The 21163-nt window shown below is 39.9% G+C and overlaps 1 protein-coding gene across 4 annotated transcripts in view; it reads right to left on the minus strand.

Annotated features, from left to right (window-relative positions):
* COL12A1 (collagen type XII alpha 1 chain) overlaps positions 1-21163 on the minus strand; it is a 112727-nt gene that overhangs the window by 29488 nt on the left and 62076 nt on the right. For all 4 annotated transcript variants that reach the window (XM_032484479.1, XM_032484477.1, XM_032484476.1 and 1 more), the window contains 15 exons: positions 19833-19975; positions 18707-18836; positions 17933-18075; positions 16131-16260; positions 12894-13013; positions 11686-11832; positions 10385-10501; positions 10064-10210; positions 9460-9534; positions 7514-7653; positions 5465-5588; positions 5150-5293; positions 3499-3663; positions 2157-2195; positions 1917-2055 (listed from right to left, as the gene is read on the minus strand). In XM_032484479.1, coding sequence (XP_032340370.1) covers positions 1917-2055; positions 2157-2195; positions 3499-3663; positions 5150-5293; positions 5465-5588; positions 7514-7653; positions 9460-9534; positions 10064-10210; positions 10385-10501; positions 11686-11832; positions 12894-13013; positions 16131-16260; positions 17933-18075; positions 18707-18836; positions 19833-19975 — 1903 coding nt within the window. The remainder of the gene's footprint in view (positions 1-1916; positions 2056-2156; positions 2196-3498; positions 3664-5149; positions 5294-5464; positions 5589-7513; positions 7654-9459; positions 9535-10063; positions 10211-10384; positions 10502-11685; positions 11833-12893; positions 13014-16130; positions 16261-17932; positions 18076-18706; positions 18837-19832; positions 19976-21163) is intronic.

Raw genomic sequence — 21163 nt, forward strand, 5'->3', positions numbered from 1 at the left:
GACCTCGAAATCACAAACCTTAGACCCATTGTGTAAGCTGTAATAGATTATTTATAATCTGATAAAGTCAGAAGTTGCCAAACGGTCTTTTATCCTACTGTTAATAAATAATTTTTCTAGACACATAGATGATTATAAAATTAGATAAAAATTTTAAAGTGATAAATGTTCCATCTATGGATATAATTTAAAGAGAATAAATCTTATTAAATAAATTTAATTTCCAATGTCAGGGGTATGAGATCAGAAGTAAGATGATTTAAGGTTTTAATTTCTCACTCCCTCTCTCTAACAGGTTTTACACTTCCAAATTCCTCCCTCAGAATCAAATAAATCAAGTAATCTCCAGAAGCTCAGCTGTTCCCCAAAACAAAACCAATAATAAATGTTAAGGCCATGTACATGTGCAAATGTTTACTGCTGCTAAAAGGATATGATTCAATTAAAAGGAAATGGTTTTGGCTCTAAGACTGTGAGTCATAAAACATGGCCCCATGTGTCCTTATAGAGTTGAGTCAATCATTGTTCTGGGAGAATCTTTGAAGTAGAATTAATCATTTTTCTGTCTGAGGTCATTTAATAATACTTTCTTCCTGAAGGTAGGAAAAAGGCCTTGATAATCAACTCTTGGACAGAAATGAAAGCAATTCCTCCACGAATTTTGACAGCGAGCACAGAATTTCTCTTGAGGTTCCGTGTCCTAGTATGACTCCACTGGGACTTCTGGACTATGATGCTACCCTACTTCTTAAAAACATATGTTCTGGGTAGACTGACTCAATGCTTTTTGTATGTTCAAAAAACCAACTGTCTTCATAACATCCATGTTAAAAATTTATCTTCTCCATATTAATTCATCTCTCACCTAGCCCATTTTTCTCCTTGTTTGGTTAGAGTGATTATGAACAAAAATGATCATAATTTAATTGCATGTATGCTTCTTTCAGCCACAAGTTCTGAATCTTGAGAGGAGAGTAGACTGTTCTAAGTTAAAATGTAGGAACTGAATCTTGAGGTGACTGAGAGTTAAACACTGGGTATTAAGGTTCACTGACAATCCTAAAACTTCAAACCAATGTGGTTAACCATAAAAGAGTCAGAAACTCACAATGCGGTCAAACTACAACAATACAATCTGTGCTTCCTTGAAAGAAATTAGGTTTGGTTTTAGCCTGAATTTTCCGTCAGCTTTCCCAGAGCATTTCAAATTTCAGACATTGTTTGTCTGACCCTGTCCTCAGTTTCTGAAAGCTTTGGTTTCTTCTTGTTCTTTTCTGTCCATAAGTTGCCAAACACCTACTTTTCAACATTAAAGCGTTTTGATTCTAATGAATAAAAAATACATATTTTAGTTCTTGGACCCAGGTACAAACTTTCATCAAGTAAAATAACACCTAGAGCTACCCAACAAGTCGCCAGACAATCGGCCAATAAAAACGAACTGCTGCCTGTCTGATCACGGACAAGCAAAACTAACGAAGTATTTCATTTTCCGGAGTCAGAAACACTGGAAAGAATGCCTGTTTGCATTCTGCACTGAGCCCATCCGGTCCCTCTGCACCAAAGGAGAAATGCTCGAAACAATAAGTTGCCTTCCTGTTTATAACAACCTCCCTTAGAATAAGCATAACTACAATCCTAGCCTTAAATTCAAAAGGATCAGTAATCCATAATATTGCAGAAACAGGCTGAGATCCTTGGGTCTGAGGGGAGCAGCCTTGAGTCCTCGTCTCCTGTGTGACCTGGTGGGAGGCGCTTAACCCAACTGTACTTAAGGAAACTAAAGCAGGTCATCCATAAGACTCTTCCGACAGTTCTGAATTACCAGGGTTCTAAGACGTCCGCAAGGATTCCAAGAGCCTCAAAAAAGTGTCCGGCCCATTACAAGAAAAAGAACCTTCCGCTGCCGCACTTACGTTGTAGGCTGATTCACAAAGGCGTTCTTCTGAAGCCTGTAAGCTGAGTAGCTGGGGAAAGACCCCGACTCCAAAGAGACTCCTTGCACAGAAGCAAAATTCTTTTCTGTCAGGTTGTATGCTTCCAGCATCTTAAAACCTTCACATCAGAGAAGAGGAGAAAATATTGAAATGAGTCCATCTTAATTATTTTGTTGCTTAAATCCTGAAATAAAGGAGCCCAAGAGTATGGCTGCTTACCTGGAGAGGTGTAGCCGTCCAAATAAATCAGAGGGCAACCTGCAATGTACAGTGCTGTTTAAGAACGATTCGCCAACCAGGTATACAAACACAGTAAGTGCACAGAAAGCAGCTGTGTACATATGCCAAGTAACAAAGCTGGTCACTCATTTATAAAACATAACATAGATCAAATATTTTGTACATTATTTTTGTGTAGATTTTCTATGTGTAAGAGAAATGAGACTATTTACCAGTGTAACTACTGTTTTCTGAAGCTTCTCCAGTCCAAATGGAATTTTACAATGTTCTTAAGGATAGTAAGACAGAATTCAAGGGGGAAGTTTTCAGGTATTTGTCAACAGATTAAAGGACTTCTCTCTGCAGGGATTTATGCAAGGGCAGGAGAAGTTTGTTGCTACCCAACCCTCTTCTCTGCCGAGTCCTGGAAGCTCATGCTGGCTACCATACCTCACAGTGCCGAGTGTGCCATGGGCTTCAATCTGGGCCCCGGAGCTGGGGCGGCAGAGGACTGCATCCAGGACCCCCAAGAGGGGAAGGAACAGCTGTGCTCTCTGACCTCTTTCACCAGCCAGCTCCATTCTGAGCTTCCGCGTAAGGTTCACAGTAAAGCACTGACAGGAGTTTACAACTGCTGCCTCTAACCAGAGTTCTGAGATCTCAGTATAATGTTTATTAGGGGAAAACATAACACTTATAAAGCATAACCCTGCCTGGGATCAGGGGTCTAGAGCAGCCACGTAATTGTCTCCATAATCTAATACTGTAAGAATCAGAGTGCATGGATGGGGAAGAGGAAAAATCGACTTAAATCATCCATCTTTGGTCCTTCATGGTATTTTAAAGGTTGAACTTGAGGTCCTGGTACAACAAGAAAAATCTACATCCAAATGAACAAATGGGAACCAAGTGAGTTTCTCTGGAGTGCGTGTGCACAGCTTTTTCGTAGCTCTCTTGACGCACGGATGTTGACAGAACAAATACCAATTGATTACTAATAGGGAAAACCTTCATCTCACAGAAATGCTTCTATAAATGCATTTCTAAGCTGAAGGTTAGTTTTCTCAAATGTCACAGGCATTAGGATGGTGGGAAAAGAATAGCTTAAAACACTTTATTTCCATACAAGGACTATTACATCTTCAAGGCTAAAAATAATGGACCTCTGACAAGCACACAGTTAGCGTGATCTCAAGAGGAGCAATGATTCATCAGGTTCTCAAGTGGTTTCCCAGGATCTATTTATGCACAGGCTTGATCTCATATAGGACAGGGAATGGTCTACTAAGTGACTATTTGGCAGAACCAGCGAGACTGCGGATCCATGTGGACCAAGACTTACTTGATGTGGCAGTTTCACAGACAAAAGTGATAAGGTTGTCCTCTATCTTTTCAAATGACTCAAAGTCATCCACAATGAACACGTGCCGCTCGCTCGGTTTGCTGGCTATGTCGGCAAGTTCGTTGTACTCGACATCAGCCACGCCAACGACAAAGACACTGAACCCTGCAGCGCAGAGTTTAAAGAAAGAATTACACATTTTTTTCTGTCCTTTGTTGTTTAAACAATTCAAAATAAAATCTTATCAGAAATGATGCCATATTTCCTCAGCTTAGGCAGCAAGTTCCTTCAATTGACATAAACTCTGTTTAATGAATGTGTACTTTTTCTGGGTCTTCTTATTTTCTGGCTTATAAAATTCAAGTAATTGGGTGTCCTAAAATAAAATCCTAACAATTAAAAGATGAACGTTTTAATAGCAGAATGACTTAATACGGTACACATTTCCTTCCACAGATCCACAGTCCTTATATCCCCATTAATTGCGCAGTTCTCTTAGGCAACATTAACATTTCAAGCTTATGTGACTCAGACACCAACAATGAGCTCATTTTTAAACTTGGAATTCTTGAAACTGATTTTCTCAACAAACTCAGGCTCAAAGTCAGTACTCTGACTACTTTCAAAACGGTATCTCCAACTCCCACTGGCAATAAGTGTTCATTTATTTAGGCTAATACAAATAAACAAAGTTTTAACTCCAAAAAGCTTAATTTGACAGGAGAAAAAAAATAGGCTACATAAGGAATTAGTTACATAATTTAAGAGATAAGGTAACTTGAGGAGCATGCATTGATAACCCCTAAATTAACACAGCTAGGAGCCCAGAACATGCAAAAATCTGCTCAAAGAACATAACATGACAGAAATAATTTACAGAAAAGATCAGCGCATAGAACAATCTCTATTGTGCGAAGACTTTGCACTAATCATGACTCCTACTTTTAGCCAAAGAACCATGTATGTGCAGGTGACAGACTCCATGTCATGAGTACAATTTATACCACAGTAAATCATGCATAGCATAGAATTCTAAAATAAGCCCACCTTGAACCTTTCCCGGGCTGGGGTGGGGGAGTTGATAATGCAAGTACTATAAAGGCCTGGTTTCATCTCTAATAATCCTAAATAACTAATCCGAAGGGCAGTGTAACAGGGAGCCTTTCAGGATGTTTTGCTATCAAGATCTACACCAGTGATGTCCCCCGGAAGCCTCGCCACTCCTCTGCAGTGAACCTTCCAGCAGCCTGCCTGGGGTCTGCATCTGCCAGGACGTGCCAAACCTTAAGTCTCTCTTTGCACAGGGCTGAACCAGCATCAAGGTTCATCTCTGCTATGGCGGGAAGTCTGCTCGAGGATCCTCTCATTACTGCTGTCTGTAGCCTTCCAGTCACTAAAGGGAAATCTAGTTTGCTCTTTGACAGACCCTGAGGCATGTCTTATACAAAGAACACACCATGTCATTTTTGACCAGTTATCAAACCATTCCCTAATTAAATGTAAACTCACATTAGAAAGGTCTGGAATACAGAGTAAAGCAGGAACCATAAAGAAGACTCAGCAATTTTGGTGTTTTGCAATCTTTCCCGAACAGTTGAAACTGAAAATAGTGAGTGCAATCACTAGGCATCTAATGTCTGCCTGTGCTCACCTGACTGCTGGATGACCAGAGCCGCCTTCTTGACTTCATCCTGTGACCGACCGTCTGTGACCACAACCAGCACCTTGGGGACATTCTTCCTCATACCGCTCTCCCAGGTCAAGACCTTCTCCTTGATAAATGTGAGGGCCTTGCCTGTAGAATGTGGCACAGAACATTTTCATGTCATTCAGCGAAAACTATCCAAATGTCATTAGCCATGCCCGACTGATAAGAATTTGAATGTTAGAGTGAGATGTTACACTCAGCCTACCCCGCCAAACACTTTGGAGCGTCAAGGTCTATGTATATGCTGATTAACGGTACCTGTTCTTGTGTTTCCTCCTCTGTACTGAATGTTCTGGAGGGCCCCGAGGGCAAGGGCCTTGTCGTTGTATGTGTTCAGCTTAAACTCAGACTTGACCTCGTCACTGTACTGCACAAATGAGACCTGAAAGGAAATGTGGTTTGGTGGTGAGGGTAAGTCGTCTCTTTTAATGTTTCAATTTTCAAGTGATTCTTCCAGCTGCCGATTGAGCAAAAGAAGTGTATTAGACCTGACGGGATATTATAAGCTCCTTATAGCTAATACTGTAACCTCCACTACTGTTGTCTCGTTCAATTCTCTAATTTCTGATCTTCAGTGAAAATGTCAGTAATTGATATTAATAATGTAAATGCACTGTATGCATTCTCTTGGATGTAAGAGGGGATGGGTAAAGCTGGAGAGCAGGGAGGTTCCAGGATTAGAAATGAGAATGTCCCACCTTCAGTACAAGTGTTGGCTAAGCAGTTAGTTCTCAGTCAACTGCTCCTTCCCACTGACTACATCTCTTCTTCATGGTAATTTTTAAATGTCACCCGTGTGATAATCAGAACTCATCACAAATTTCATGGCAGCGTGATTTAGTGGAAAGAATACAGGCTTTATACTCAAGATTCAATGGGTTCAAATCCCAGCTCTGCCAATTAATAGCTTTGTGACATTGGCCAAGTTCCCAACATCTCTGGGCTTTCTTTTTTTTTTTTTTTTTCAATCAGTAAAATGGAGATAATTATACTTACTTTCCACCATCACTTTAAGGAGTAAGAGTCATGTATACAAGCGGCTGGCACATAGAAGTTATTAAAATATAGTAGTTTTTTTATTTCTTATTAAAAATCTGAATTTCTAAAAGGATTTTTTTAATGGCATAGTATTTACACATTAAGTTAAGAGTATAACTAGCCTGACGTTTTACTCTTCTTGGGTTTTGGAAGAACATCCGTAGGATTATTTGGGGATTTGAAATTTAATACATTCCATAAAGCCCTATTCTGTAAAAGACATGATTTCTTTATGAAATCAGTTATGGTTTATGTCCAAATCTCTTATTTTCATATTATTTCTAAAATGTCACCATCAAGAGAGACAAACTGCCAAAATAAAGAATAAAATTCACCGAGAGGAATGGAGAAGGAAAGAATAGAATTCAAAAAAAAAGTTAATACAGTACAGTCTGTTGCCTTAAGGAGCCAACGAATTAGACAGGAGAGAATCACATAAGTAATGACCACATAAAGTGACACAGGCGACGACAGCAACATAGAGACAACCCTTCGGGAGTCTGCAATGCCTAAAACTATCAAGGAAGCTTCTCAGAAAAGGTAGACTTTCAAGTGGGTCTTCAAGGTTGCAGAATCCAAGAAGCAGTAACAGGGCCACTGACCCTGCTCAGTCCACGGGTCAGTTGGAAGTGGACGAGTCGATTCTCAGACTTACAGGTGGGTCAGAGCATAAGTGAGCATTTACTCTTTGAAGTGTCTCATGGAAGGATAAATTTCTCTAAGTTCCCACTCTAGTAAAACAAACAAATATGGAGTGATTCCCAAGCAAGGTAACTGGTAGTTATCACTACAGGAAAACAAACGAAATTTCCGTGGAGCCAACAATGACCATTCTTCTGGCCAAGGTAACATCTGCACTGTCATGACAGAGGATGACAGCGGGGCTCCACAACCCACTCCAATCACTACTCATCACTGATCTGACTTAACAGAGTGAGGCAATCACAGTGCATTTAATTTCCAGCACATCAGATGACCTTTTATGGAACTGGATCATGTCGGAAGTTTCAAGCAGGAAGTTAGAGTCAGAATTCCCTAAATTCTTCAGCAGGAATATCATCTAGCCAAGAGAATACCTAGAGGAATCAATTTTCTATTTATTTTTCATTTACAACCAACTCCTTCCCCAAAATACATGTAAAAAGAAAACAGCAAATAACAAAAGTCAAAACGGAGTTCATACTGAAAACTCTTTTGACATAAAAAGAGAAGTTCGAAGGAAACAGCAAGACATGACAGATGAATAACCACCTGTGAAGTGATACCCACCTGAATTCCAGCAGGACTGATTTCATCAAAGGCGCCCACAGTGTTGAAGATGAATTTTACAACTTTGTTAAAATTGTCATCCCCGATACTCCAGGAAGCATCAGTCAAGAACACAATGTCTGCCTTGGCCCCTTTGCAGACTGGGGGAAAAAACACAAAGGGAGCCCCAAATCTGATGAATTCTTTCATTCAAGTGAAAATACACAACTAAGAAATGTAGTCTAACATCTTGCTACTCCCAGGGTGGTTTGGCAGCAACAGCATCGCCTGGGAGCTTCACAGAAATGCGGAGTCCTGGGCCCCACCCTGGACTCGCTGAATCAGAATCAGCAGTAACAAGATGCCAGATGATTCACACGCACAGTAAAGTCTGAGAAGAGCTACTCTAGGTGGCCCCCAATTTCTGCTCTGGAATTACTCCACCTGCTTAGACCAACTAGGCAAACATATGCTCTCTTCTCCTGGAATTCTTCCAGTAGCTTCAAACAGTAAATAAGAAGGAAAGCAAATGAAAAACAATAATGGCCAGAACTTCAGAACAGTCATCAGTGGGTTTGGAGATTTTGTATACAATTATCAAAGATCTGATATGAAGACGAATGCATGTATGTATATGCATGACTGGGACATTGTGCTTTACCCTAGAAATTGATACACTATAAGTGACTGTACTTCAATTAAGGAAAAAAAAAAAAAAGACTCAATATGGAAAAAAAATCTAGTGCAAAGAAGTCCCTTTTGATTTTAACATAGGCCACTAGAATCATATGGAGGGAGGTAAGGGATGGAATAAAATAAATATCTTTAATTTGAATCTTCAGACTTGAAGACTGAAAAAAAAATCTGAAAATAAAAATGTAAGAACATTTTAGTGTATAAAAATTTAACATGTAGAATGTACAACACCAAGAATGAACCCTGATGTAAATACAGACTTTAGGTGATAATGATGTGTTAAAATAGGGTCATGGGACGTAACACACGTCCCACTCTGGTGGGGGCTATTGCTATTGGGGGCGGGGGGGCTGTGGGGCAGGGGGCAGGGCTCATATGGGGTCTCTGTGCACTTTCAGCTCAATTTTGCTGTGAGCTTAAAACTGCTCTAAAAAATAAAATCTATTGAGAAAAAAAAATTAACATGTTTTAAAGCCAAAATTATTTACTGAATTCCTTTCAACCATCTAATTTAAAGAAACCCATTACTCTTTTATCCTATAATAATACACTTTTAATTTTTAATTTGACTTCTTCAATAAATTTGATGAGGTCATAGCATTCTAGAGCCTTCTCAGATAAAAGAAAAATACTTCTAAAGTCTGAAATGCTTTCAGTTAAATACTGGAAACAACGTGGCAGAAGAATAAACTAGTGGTTAATTAGCTTAAACTAAATTTCATGAAGCACTGAGAATTTCCCCAAATTACTGAGAGACCAGTCTTAATAGCTCAGCACATGTCCTTTTACCAGTTCACTGCGAGTGACAGTTATGTTTCAAACTTCGGTGAATGGAAATTTTTTAGCTTTGTGTAATCCAGGGCACTTCTCAGGTCAGAAGCCAGGAATTCCAAAGCTCCAGGGGTTACACTGCAAATTTAGCCCAAAAGGTTCCCAGTGCCTGTTGATGCCAGCAGCCAGCGGAAAGAAATGCCCACCACGTGACTACGGATTATGTAAGGTATCGCTAGACCTTCATCTGCAAAACTGAGGAAACAGAGTTCCAGCTGGAGAGCTGGAGTAGTTTATGACTGATTTTATTCATGCTGAAATGTGCCTGGAGGGGAAAAGAACAAATTACTGGTAATCTTCTCCTTTAATCTAAAAACGCTTTAGCAGGAATAATAAATCAGAAGTGTTTTATATCAGCTGTAAATTATGTATGGGCTGCATAAATAAGAATACTCTCAATCCCTATCAACTGAATGTGTTGCCTAACGGCTTGTACTTACCTTCCCGGGCTGGTGGAATTGTGGGAGGGGGAGGAGGTGTGGGTGGCTCTGTAGGGGCCTCTGTTGGTTTTAAGGCTAGAATTTAAAATAATAATAATAATGAGAAAAACACATGTGCACATTTCATAACACAGAAAGTAAATTTTAAGAGCCATTTAAGTCCTCAAAAACAAATCTAGTCTCAGTGGCACTGACACACTGGGAATTCTGTTTTATCCAAAGTTGGTACCATGGGTGGCCCCTCAACGCTGACCACAGCTGCAGGAAGTGAAGCCCAGATTCAAAGGGAGAACGTAAGACCTTCAGATAGAATCAAATGAGCAAAGGTCACTAACACAGACACACATTCACCTTCTCTCTGTCAGCTAGAGCCAGCCCTCTCTCCTAGGTCTTTCCTTAAAATTACACCAACAGAGGCGGCACAGATTTGCTGCAGATGAAGGTCCTAAACCAGCCACAGACTCCACCCCAAAACCCTGCTGTCACATCGTCGTTGCCACTCAGTAAGGAGAAGTGCCCACACAGAAGTCACTGACATCTCGCACACATAGAGGATCCTATTCTGAAGACTTATGGAGACGCTCCAGAACACTCAGAAACTTACTAGTATGTTCTTTGACAGAGACACCTGGTCCCTCAAGATTTGGTGTCTGCACAAAAACAGTGACGCCGTAATCGGCATCTGGTGAAAGGCCAGTGAAGCAGTGACTGGTTTCTGATCCACGCACTGTAATTTCTTGTCCTCTGGTTCCTGATTAGAACGACAAAGGAGAACACCAGTGTCATCATTAATTCTATGTAAAGACACTTCTACATATCATTTTACAAACAAAATGACATCTCCTTTACTGAAATTTAAAATGTTGCTATCATGGGCTCCAGTTTTGTTTGTTTGTTTGTTGTTTTGGTTTTTTTGCACACGTACCATCTGCAGGGCTTAGTTTCAGCCGGTAGGAAGTGGCTGCCCGGTGAGGTGACCATCTAACACAGAACGTATCCCACCCGACCTGGTAAGTTTTCAGGTCTGTCACGTTTAAATATACTACGAAAGAAAGAAAGAAAGAAAGAAAGCATACTTTCAATCATAACGCAATTCTAAAACTGTGGCTGAAAAAAGATGTCTGAAGTCTTACTTTGTTTCCTTGTAAGAAACATACATGAAAACCTGCACAGCACAAACAGACCTCCCTTTCTATCAATGATTTTCTAGAGAAGGAAATTCCACCTGCAGATCCAAATTCTTCATCCCTCGAAGATATTGCAGGTTTGGTTCCAGGCCACCACAATAAAGTAAATATCACAATAAAGCAAGACACATGCTTTTTTTTGTTTTCTTACTGCATACAAATGTTGTGTTCTTACTATACTGTAGTCTTTTAAGTGTGCAATAATAGCATTATGTCTAAGACAATGTACATATCTTAATTAAAAATTCTTTTCTGCTAAAAAATGCTATCATCTAAGCCTTCAGCCATTTGTAATTTTTTGCAATAGTAACATCAAAGATCATTGATCTCAGATCACCATAACAATTAAAGTAACAGCGAAAAAGTTTGATATATTGGGAGGATTACCAAAATGTGACACAGAGACACAGAGTGAGCAAATGTTGTTGGAAAAATGACACCAGTAGACTTGCTTCATGCAGGGTTGCCACAAACTTTCAGTTTATAAAAAACACAGCATCTGTAAGGCTCAGTAAAGCCAAGTGCAATAAAATAAGGTCTACCTGTAGTCCCTCTCAACACTATGAAAGTCAAATATGTCTCATGAAAAATAAGAAATTTTTCTGAAAGGCTATCTGCTAAGTCCTTAAATAGTTATTAAAGCACTTGGCGACAAAAATCTATTTATGGGCTAAACCAGTAATCATGGCACTTCTGTGAAAACTTTCAATTCATTCAATGCATTTGGGTAATATATATTTAACATCAAATGTCAAGAAGAACCACAGAGCATCCAAACTCTAATCTTATAGATCATTTGTGGATGAAACCATAATGTCTATCATTTTTACCTTTCAAAATTCAGAATATATTTTATATGAAATAAACATATCATATACATTTTTTGTATACTCAATTATATTACTTAAGCACTTGTTTAGCTGGACACAAAAGGGTTACCTACTCAAGGCTGAGGAGACATGCGCATGTTAAGAAGAAAGCCTGACCTCATCATTTGTACTACACTTTTTCTTACAACCACAGAAGCTGCGTGACTCACATGTAGTGCCTTGATCCGTCAGAGGGACACTGAGTCCGGAATCATACTGGGCATAAACGTTCACGTCATAGATGGTGCTGGGGTTGAGATTGTGTAACGTGTATGATGTCACTTCTCCAACAAAGACTTCCATGGGCTCATTGGAACCTTTAATAACAATCACAAAAATATGTAGAAATGTGCCATCTTTAGTCTCAAATTTTTCTTAAAATCAAATATCTTAATATACACTCAAAGGATAGTATGAACACCATTAATTCCATAGCCTCTTATCCACTTGATGCATTATATGGTGAATATCAAACTGTGAGCAGAGACTCAGTCCTTTCTCTCTTATTCTCAAAGCAGAGCACACTACCTGCAGTGCAGCAGGTGTGTAATTAATGTTCCTTTAATATAAATCACCCCACAGTCAACTAGCCTAGACTCTCAAGCCTCTTCTCTAAGCCCTACTTTGCCAGCATAGTGCTTTGGACATTTTAGGTGCTCAATTAACATTTTTCTGCTGTAGAGATGATTTAAGACCATCTGTCATGCACCCCGTTCCATGCAGTGTGGTTACTGAAAGTCCTCCACCTTTAAGTTCTCTCTCCATTTCATCCACAGGCTCACATATCCTTACTCCTGCCTTCTCTCCTTTATTTTTCTCTTGTTCACACACTTCCTGGGTGCATGGAAGATACCCCCAGCAAATGTAATACAAAGAGCATTTTTCTTCAATTTTGCTAAACAAATAGAACATAGAAACCAAGATGGCAAATAATTTTATAGAGGTGATGACCATTTGGGTGAAATGGGAAATTGAAAGCAAGCCTGTCATGAATAAACTACAATGCATATACCCAAAATAGAATGATACCTTGACATAGTGTGAAAAATGCAGATGTTTATATTTATTAAATATGCATTATTTCAAAATCATAATACGGTATAGGTTGTCTGAACACAGTTTTAATTTGCCCAATTTTATGAATCAAATCAAGCTTTTTAGTCATGCAAATGAATGGGAGTTGCATCTACATCCACAGTAACAACAGTGCTTTAGACCATTGGCTTCAATACTATTTCCAGAAGCACTATCTCTGATCAGAGAGGACTTGATGTACTAACAGAACTGTCAGGAGAATCTCATGGGGAAGCAATAAAGAACACCCTCACACACAAATACCCCCCAGTGCGTTTCTACGATGATAAAGGTGCCTTCTTACCCACTGGCTTATACACAATTTTATATCCAAGAACAGGAGAGGGTGAAGGATCCCAGGACACCCTGAATCTTGTATACCATTCATCTGAGATGTGTATGTTCTGAGGAGGAAGTAATCCCACTGAAAACAAAGATTGGCACACATTACTGACCTTTTATTGACAAACAAGGAGAGCACAAAACTTTATGAGTGTTGCCGTGAGTACTGACAGTGCTGCCCCATGACAGCAAATTAATAATATCTCATAATGTCCTGAATCAGAAAACAATTAAAAGGCATTGAAATGTTCGACAGAAAGCTCAGTAGTTTTCCAAATTCAAACAGCGGATCAAATGGACTTAGGAACCGGTGATTTCCAGAGCTTGTATGTTATGTGATGCAGAATGATAGAAAATAGAAAAAGACCTCATACCCTTTTTAGAATGCTATAGATTACAGATTGTCAGAGCCAAAAAGCAATTTAGAGACTATCACATCCAACCACCATATCACATTAATAAGATATGATTTGCCCAAGACCACACAGTTAGCTAGTGACCAAAATGATGTTCTCTGCCAGCACTATTTATCCTCTACCAACATGACCTAGAGAAAATCCTCCAAGCTCCAGAACAGTGCCCCACTCCATCCCAGTTAGAGCATTACTGTTAGGTTGCATGTTAGTCAGCTGCTGAGTTATTATTCATAGCATTACACAAATAAGGAATTCAACTTCAAAAAACTTTTTCATAAGAGGATCTAGAAGCGGCTTTGATCCTTCTTGGAGAATTCAAGATCTAGTAGAGATTTTTTTACATACTTTGACTAAGCACAAAATTCTGAAAGATGTCATTTCCTCCAGAAAAGTACCAAAATATATTGTAAAACTGAAAGGAAAAGTGAAAATGGGTAGTTCCTAGATTAAAATCATCTTGCGTGGCTAGACTGAATCTCTGTTGACTCAGTCCTGTAGACAACAGACGTCAATAAATATACAAATTCCTGCCCTTGAGAGACTGAGCTGAAACATTCTAGTTCTGCTTTTCTCTAAGGAGCTTCCCAGTGAACCCTCTCCCAAATTCTGTAATATTGTCAACATCATTTAAGTACATAAAGAGTTTGGGCAAATAAGTGTAGCAAGGAAATCGAAAAGGTAATACCAAAAACAATAGAAAAAATCAATTAAACCAAGACACGATTTTTTGAAAGAGTAAAGAAGATTGACAGACTTCTGGCCAGGCTCACCAAGAAGAAAAGAGAGAACACAAATAAACAGAATAAGAAAGGAAAATGGAGAAATTAAACCAATACCACAGAAATACAAAAAAACCGTAAGAGAATACTATGAACAACTATATGGAAACAAATTGGACAACCCAGAAGAAATGGACAAGTTTCCAGAAACACACAGTCCACCAAGACTGAATCAAGAAGTAATAGACCACTTGAGCAGACTGATCACCAGAAATGAAATAGAATTAGCAATAAAAAAAACCTCCCTGCAAACAAAAGTCCAAGACCAGATGGCTTCACTGGGGAATTCTACCAAACATACAAAGAAGAACTCACACTGGTTCTTTTTAAACTCTTCCAAAAGATTAAAGTACTCCGACACTCATTCTATGAAGCCACCGTCATCCTGATACCACAATCAGACAAAGGCACTATTAAAAAAAGAAAATTACAGGCCAATATCACTGATGAACATAAATACAAAAATCCTCAACAAAATGTTAGCAAATAGAATCCAAAAGCACATAAAAAAAGATCATACACCATGATCAAGTTGGATTCATCCCAGAGACACAAGGATGGTTCAACATTTGCAAATCAATCAATGTGATACACCACATCAACAAAAGAAAGGACAAAAACCACATGATCATCTCAATAGACACAGAAAAAGCATTTGATAAAATTCAACACCCATTTATGATAAAAACCCTTACGAAAGTGGGTATAGAGGGAACATATCTCAACCTAATGAAAGCTATTTATGACAAACCTACAGCCAGCATAGTACTCAATGGTGAAAAACTGAAAGACTTCCCACTAAAATCTGGAACAAGACAAGGCTGCCCACTCTCACCGCTTCTATTCAACATAGTCTTGGAAGTCCTAGCCACAGCAATCAGGCAAGAAAAAGAAATAAAAGGGATCCAAATTGGAAGAGAAGAAATTGTCACTATATGCAGGTGACATGATACTATATATAGAAAACCTTAAAAGCTCCACACAAAAACTACTAAACCTGATAAAAGAATTTGGCAAGGTAGCAGGATACAAGGTTAACATACAAAAATCAGTTGCATTTTTTTACACTAACAATGAATTAGCAGGAAGAGAAAGTAAAGAAATAACCCCTTTTAAAACTGCATCCAAAACAATAAAATACTTAGGAATAAATCTGATGTAGGAGGTGAAAGACTTATACAGGAAGAACTACAAAGCACTGATTAAAGAAATTAAAGATGATTTTAAAAAATGGAAAGATATCCCATGCTCTTGGATTGGAAGAAAAAGTAATACCAATATATTCCAATAACGGAACTCAGCAGACCTATGGCCCAGCCTGTCTTTACGTTCAACTCTGGTTGCACATTAGAACAGGTCCAGGCCACATCTCAGACCACTTACATCAGTATCTCTGGAGGTGGCACCCAGGCAGAAGCATTTTTAAATCTCCTAGGGTGATTCCAGCAACCAAAGTGAAGACTTTAATCTAAACCATAAGAAACTGCCATCAGTGTAGATTAGAAAAGGGGCATGAACCCTAGTGATTCCTTGTAAATGACTTAGTACAAGAAAGAAAATATTTTTTTTGAAAGCTAAATTTGTAAAGACAGAAGATGATTGCTAATCATCTTGCTTCTTTTTCATGACTTTGAAGATTCTTTTTGAATGACTTTAAGATTCCATTGTGATGGGGTATTTTTTGCTGACATTTAATTGACTGAGTTAACAGCGAGAGCCTTATTAACTGATACCACGCAGAGTAAAACATTACTCAGAGACCATGCAATAGTTTTCGAAAGAAGAAATAAAACTAACTCAAGCAAAGCAAAACATGCAGATTTTTGTCTCAGGTTTTTTTTTTTTTTGGTGGACTTTTAAAAAGTTAAAACATTCTGCTCTCATATCATTTTGACAAAATTCAATATCCCGTACCAACGTTAATTCAGTATTAAGATAATGTGTGAGATGTATGCACTCAAATACGACAAACTTGAAAGATTATAAAAGGTATAAGACACTCACCTGTTCTTCCATTTCCTGTCAAATGGCCACCATCTCCATCTTCATCAACAGCAATAACAGTGATTTTATATGGGGTATCGGGTTGCAGGGGCTGTAGTATTACATTGTTTCTTCTGCCCGGGACAGTGGTCTGCAGGTTAAATTCTAAAGTTATTATCAGCTAGAGGACTTCCAGATCAGTAGACAACATGGTTTTATGTATTCCCATAAACAACAACATTTTCTTCATAGTTCCTTTCCGTTGCACAATGCTCACGGCAGAGCAGATTGTCTGCACTGCTGCTGGGCAGCAAAGGGAGTAGTTTTAGAGTCAGGCAGATCTCAGCTCAAATCTCAGATCAGACACTTCCTGGCCTTGTGGCTCAGTATCTCATCTGGGAAGGAAGCTGTGAGGATGAAAGGCAGTAACTGGTCCAACACCTCAACACACGGGATGGAGCACCACTGTGCTTGGCAGCAGGCACCTCTGCTCCCCCTCATCCATGTGTCAGTTGCCTAGTGCTCTTTCTGCAAATATGTGCCAGGTGTGGTACCAGCTGCTGGGAACACACTGGGGAGCAAAAGCAGACTCAGTGTCTGTCCTCAAGAATGTCAGTTTGGCTGATACTAATCAAGTGAAAAAGGTGGAGAAGAGGAAATGAAAATACAATCAATTGCATCCATGAAGAGGAAACGAACCAGACAGATCTCTCAATCCCTCCTCCAACCCTATGCTTTGCTTTGACAAACAACCAGGGTCACTTACACCAGCAAATTCCAGCGTGGAATCCCCTGATTCCAAATGGTGAACTGGGAGGGCACGGTGAGAATTACATTTTTACTATTTTCAGAAAGTGACGGGAAATTGCCTATTTGTCCATGGCTAGGCTGAACAAACACAGAAGCATGAGCGTCTCTGCTTTGGGAACTAACTGTGGTAACACTGCTTATCTCAGTTTGATCAGAAACTTGAATTGACAGTTACATGTGTTTCTGATTAATAAAAACAGGGGCTTGAATTAAAGCTTAATCTATCAAGTTCAAGTAGACAACATTTTATAACATGGGGATAATGAAGGGAGAACAAACAGGATGTGTGTGGCAAAACGGCTGCAAACCACAGACCTAAAGGACTTGCGATCAGCATTCTGTGTGATCTTCCACTAAATGATCACATCAGCTCATCACTAAACTTTAAAGAAAGTAGGGAGTTCTTCCATCCATAATAGATTGATATACATAGTGAGGGCTACAAGGAAGCTCCAAGCAACCTGAACCTGCTTTAGAGTGATAATATATGACACTCAAAAAGTTTGAAGCTAATAGGAGAATATGTATATTCCAAAACGAAAATGCACCCCAAAATGTTACATTTAGACAAAAGAGATTGATGAGCACTGGAGTATTGAAGGGAGACCCTGTAGAGGAATTATAGTTAAAGAAAAGTTAAAGTTTACATAGTCACCTCATTTGAACATTAATTTAGGTAGCTCAGAATAATAGGTATCATGTTTCACCAGACTCAGTTCCTATGGTATAATGAGATGGTTAAAAATATGCATTTTTATGACAAGACCATTTTTCAGCCTGTCTTTAGAAAAGAAATGATCCCAAAGGCACTGACTGTGGTGGGGAAGGCCATGCTAGGCACATTCAGAGGGCCTCAATACCCAGTCAGAGAAAGTCGTATAAAATGTGACTGTCACGCAAGAGTCAAGAGCTCAGCTGTCATCACAGCACTTCCTAAAGAAAAAAAGCTTCATTTCACCCTCCAATCAGGCAAGAGGTTACAAAATGCTCAAATCAACGCATAGCCGACTCACATATTCATCAATCGGGTCACCAATGGTGGGAGAATAAATGATCCTGTACTGCTGAACTGGCCCATCAGCGTGATCCCAGGCTACGGAGAGGCTGTTGGTTGTCTCCCCAAAGACTCTCATATTCCTCGGCCCACTGCGTGGTACTAAACAAATCAACACAATAGAGTTAGTGGCTCGTCTGTGAGCAGGGGGACATGGGGGTGGAGGGAGGGGTATAAAAGAACTGTAACCAGGTCAGAGTCACTGCACCCAGAGATTTCACCTCTCATTGGGATGTTTACTCCCTTGTGATAAAATCCACACCTCCTACAGTTCTCACGTGCACCCGTAAACAGTAGAAAGTGCTCCATTCAGAGCTACAGTTACATGCTGAACGTTCCAGGACAAAGACTAGGTTGGAACTTAAACGTACAGACTGGGAGAGAAAGAGATTTCAGCTACTCTAACCACTTGCTGTGGAATGAAACACAGAGGCTGAACCATCATGTTTCAAAAGTGCCCTGTTGGTGAGAAGACCCACCACAGGGCAGAAGAAGGGGAGGAACCTCTCCTTAACTCAGATCCCAGATGAGAAAATGGCCCAATGACACTCACTCAGCCCAGACGGCCTTCAGCCTGAAAGTGAACTCGGGGAACCTGGCAGACATGGGCGCCAGGCCTCCCCTCACCCACGCAAGGTGGAGGCAGCTCTCAGCACCCCTCCCTCACCACCCACCTGTCCAGCCTTCCTCACTGAGTCCCAAGGGAACTGGGTGGGAAGGGTTTCAGCCTCACGTGTTTGGCCCTGGGCAGGGCTGGGATTCCCCTCTCCGTCCGAGTAGAGGGCAATGATGTTCACAGAATAGGGTGTGTCTGGAATCAGTCGCTCCAAGTGCACCGTGCGGGTGTTTCCTGGCACCACAATCTGGAGGGGAGGACATGCCAAATTTTGCCTGACTACAACCCAAATGCTTACGGACTCTTCTATTAATCAGCATAATAATGTTTGTAGTAAATGGCTGAGCTCAGACACGGCAGGAGCCAACCTTTGTGCTGCCTATGACATCTGCCCAGGCCACAGTGTTAGATGCAATTTAACCTCAGAAATGCCCTCTCCAAAAACTGTGAGCTCACACTTGACCCTTAGCAACCTCAACCACCTCCCATTTAGGTTCCTTGAGAAGGTTCTCAAATACAACATCCAGGACTTACGATAGTGACCCAAAGCATCCCAAATGTTAGAGACACATAAGATACACTTGTAGGGGAGAGATTTTCTATTAAAATAGAGAGCTACTCCATGCGATGGGTAAGGGCAGTGTTGTCTGAACACGTCCGGCCACACACAAGGATGCAACTCAACATGCAGACAGGCTCATCATGTGTTTTACCTTTGTTCACGCCCCTTGCTTCTTTTTGTAAAGTCTTGTAAATTTACTTTCCCTCAGCTGTTCTGATACTGTCCCTACTCAAATTAGTAATCTCTGATCTCTATATTATTAACCTACTTAGAAAACCAAATAGTACTAAGATAGATTGGGCAATCTATTAAGAGCCATTGAAAGTACACTTTCAGGTAGGTTCCTAACAAAGACGTGGGTGTTACAATGAAAGCCCATAGCTAATTTGCATTTTTCCCAAATTCATTTTTGCTAATTAGCCCTACAGTTAACACACCTATGATTTAATTCATCAAAAGCAATCACTTAAGTGTTGTACACGGGCATGTTTGTGGCCTGCATTCTCACAGGCTGCCAAGCAGGACACAAAATGAGACTAAGTTCATCAGGAAATGAGTGTACACGCGACCCAGTGCCACACCAACTCATCTACTGTCCTGTGCCAACAACTACAGTAGGAGGCGCCATAAAAAAAATCTGCAAAATTCTTCTGCCAGCTCTAAGATGACAGCATTACTTACAGTTTCCGAGGGTCTCGTGCCAGCCAGGGGAGAATACACAATGCGATACTGCTGCACTGGCCCGGGGGCAGGGTCCCAGCGAACGTCCAGGCTGTTAGGCGTCGGATTGTACACTTGGACATTTCTGGCCAGTCCTCTCACCACTGAGGAAAGAAAAGCCAACTCATATTTCCTGTGTCTATTTATATATGTTGAGCTCTTGTTATCACTTCTCCCGAACATCCACTCTAGAAGGATAGAATAATGGCCTCCTTACACCTTGAATTATCTTCACACAAAAGCAGGTGAAAACTCTCCAAATTCAAATTTAGCCAAACTGAGCCAACTAGGGCCTTGGTCTCTACAGAAGCTAAGTTGGTGCCAATAAAAACAAGGAAGTAAGAGTAATAGTACTGGGTTGGCTGTAAAAGGACAAGGGACGAGGGTGAGGGCAAGAAACTGGAAAAGCAGCTTCTGTTTTCCAGCACAGGTCATGGAGAAAGAGACAAGAGGATTCTACCGTCTCTGCCTCTAAGTGAAAACTGACAGCACCGAGGACGCCCATCTAACTCCGGCAGCTAGGTTACTAGTTTCAGTCGTTGCTTCTCATTCAACATATAGATACTAAATGTCTTCTGTGATTCAAAGAAAAGGCAAACGTAGGGAAAAATCAAAGGTACACTCAGTTCTCAATTAACTGCCCCAACAGGGACTTAGAAAACCATGCAAATTAAATCCACGTATTAATCCCAAACTCCAATAACATTATCTTTCTAGACGACGACTCTTTTGCCAAAAGAAGTCATCCACACTTGCTTTCTTTTAGCCATCAGCACGTATATTTTTAAGCCAAAAAAATATTTATAGGTATGCACCAAAACCTTTAAATGATACTACAAAGAATTGTAAAACCACTATAAACTGGTTTCTCAAGATGTTAATAGCAAATAAAAGCACACAAATTTTCAACTCCAGAAAGCACTTCGTCAGCAAACCAGAGACATGTAAAATCAAGTAACGTGATGAACAGATTTCAGCAACTAAGACTGAAAGCCAATGACAACACACTGCTTCACACGGATTTACCAAGCACATAGCAAAGCTCATGAACTTTTGTCAGTGACAGAGAATACTGATAACTGTGTATACACTTATAAATCCTGAAGTTACCATTTTAGAAGAAGAATATCATAATTTTTCAATTTCATACACTAAAATATTAACAATTGGTGGGGGCTGGAGGTAAACTATGGGTAACTGTTACATTTTCATGCTATCATTATGAATTTTCCAAATTGTCTTTAACAGGCCTATATGGTCTTTATACTAAAAAGCAAAATGCATCATGAAAA

This window comes from Camelus ferus, chromosome 8 (genome assembly GCF_009834535.1).
Source record: "Camelus ferus isolate YT-003-E chromosome 8, BCGSAC_Cfer_1.0, whole genome shotgun sequence".
NCBI lineage: Eukaryota > Metazoa > Chordata > Mammalia > Artiodactyla > Camelidae > Camelus > Camelus ferus.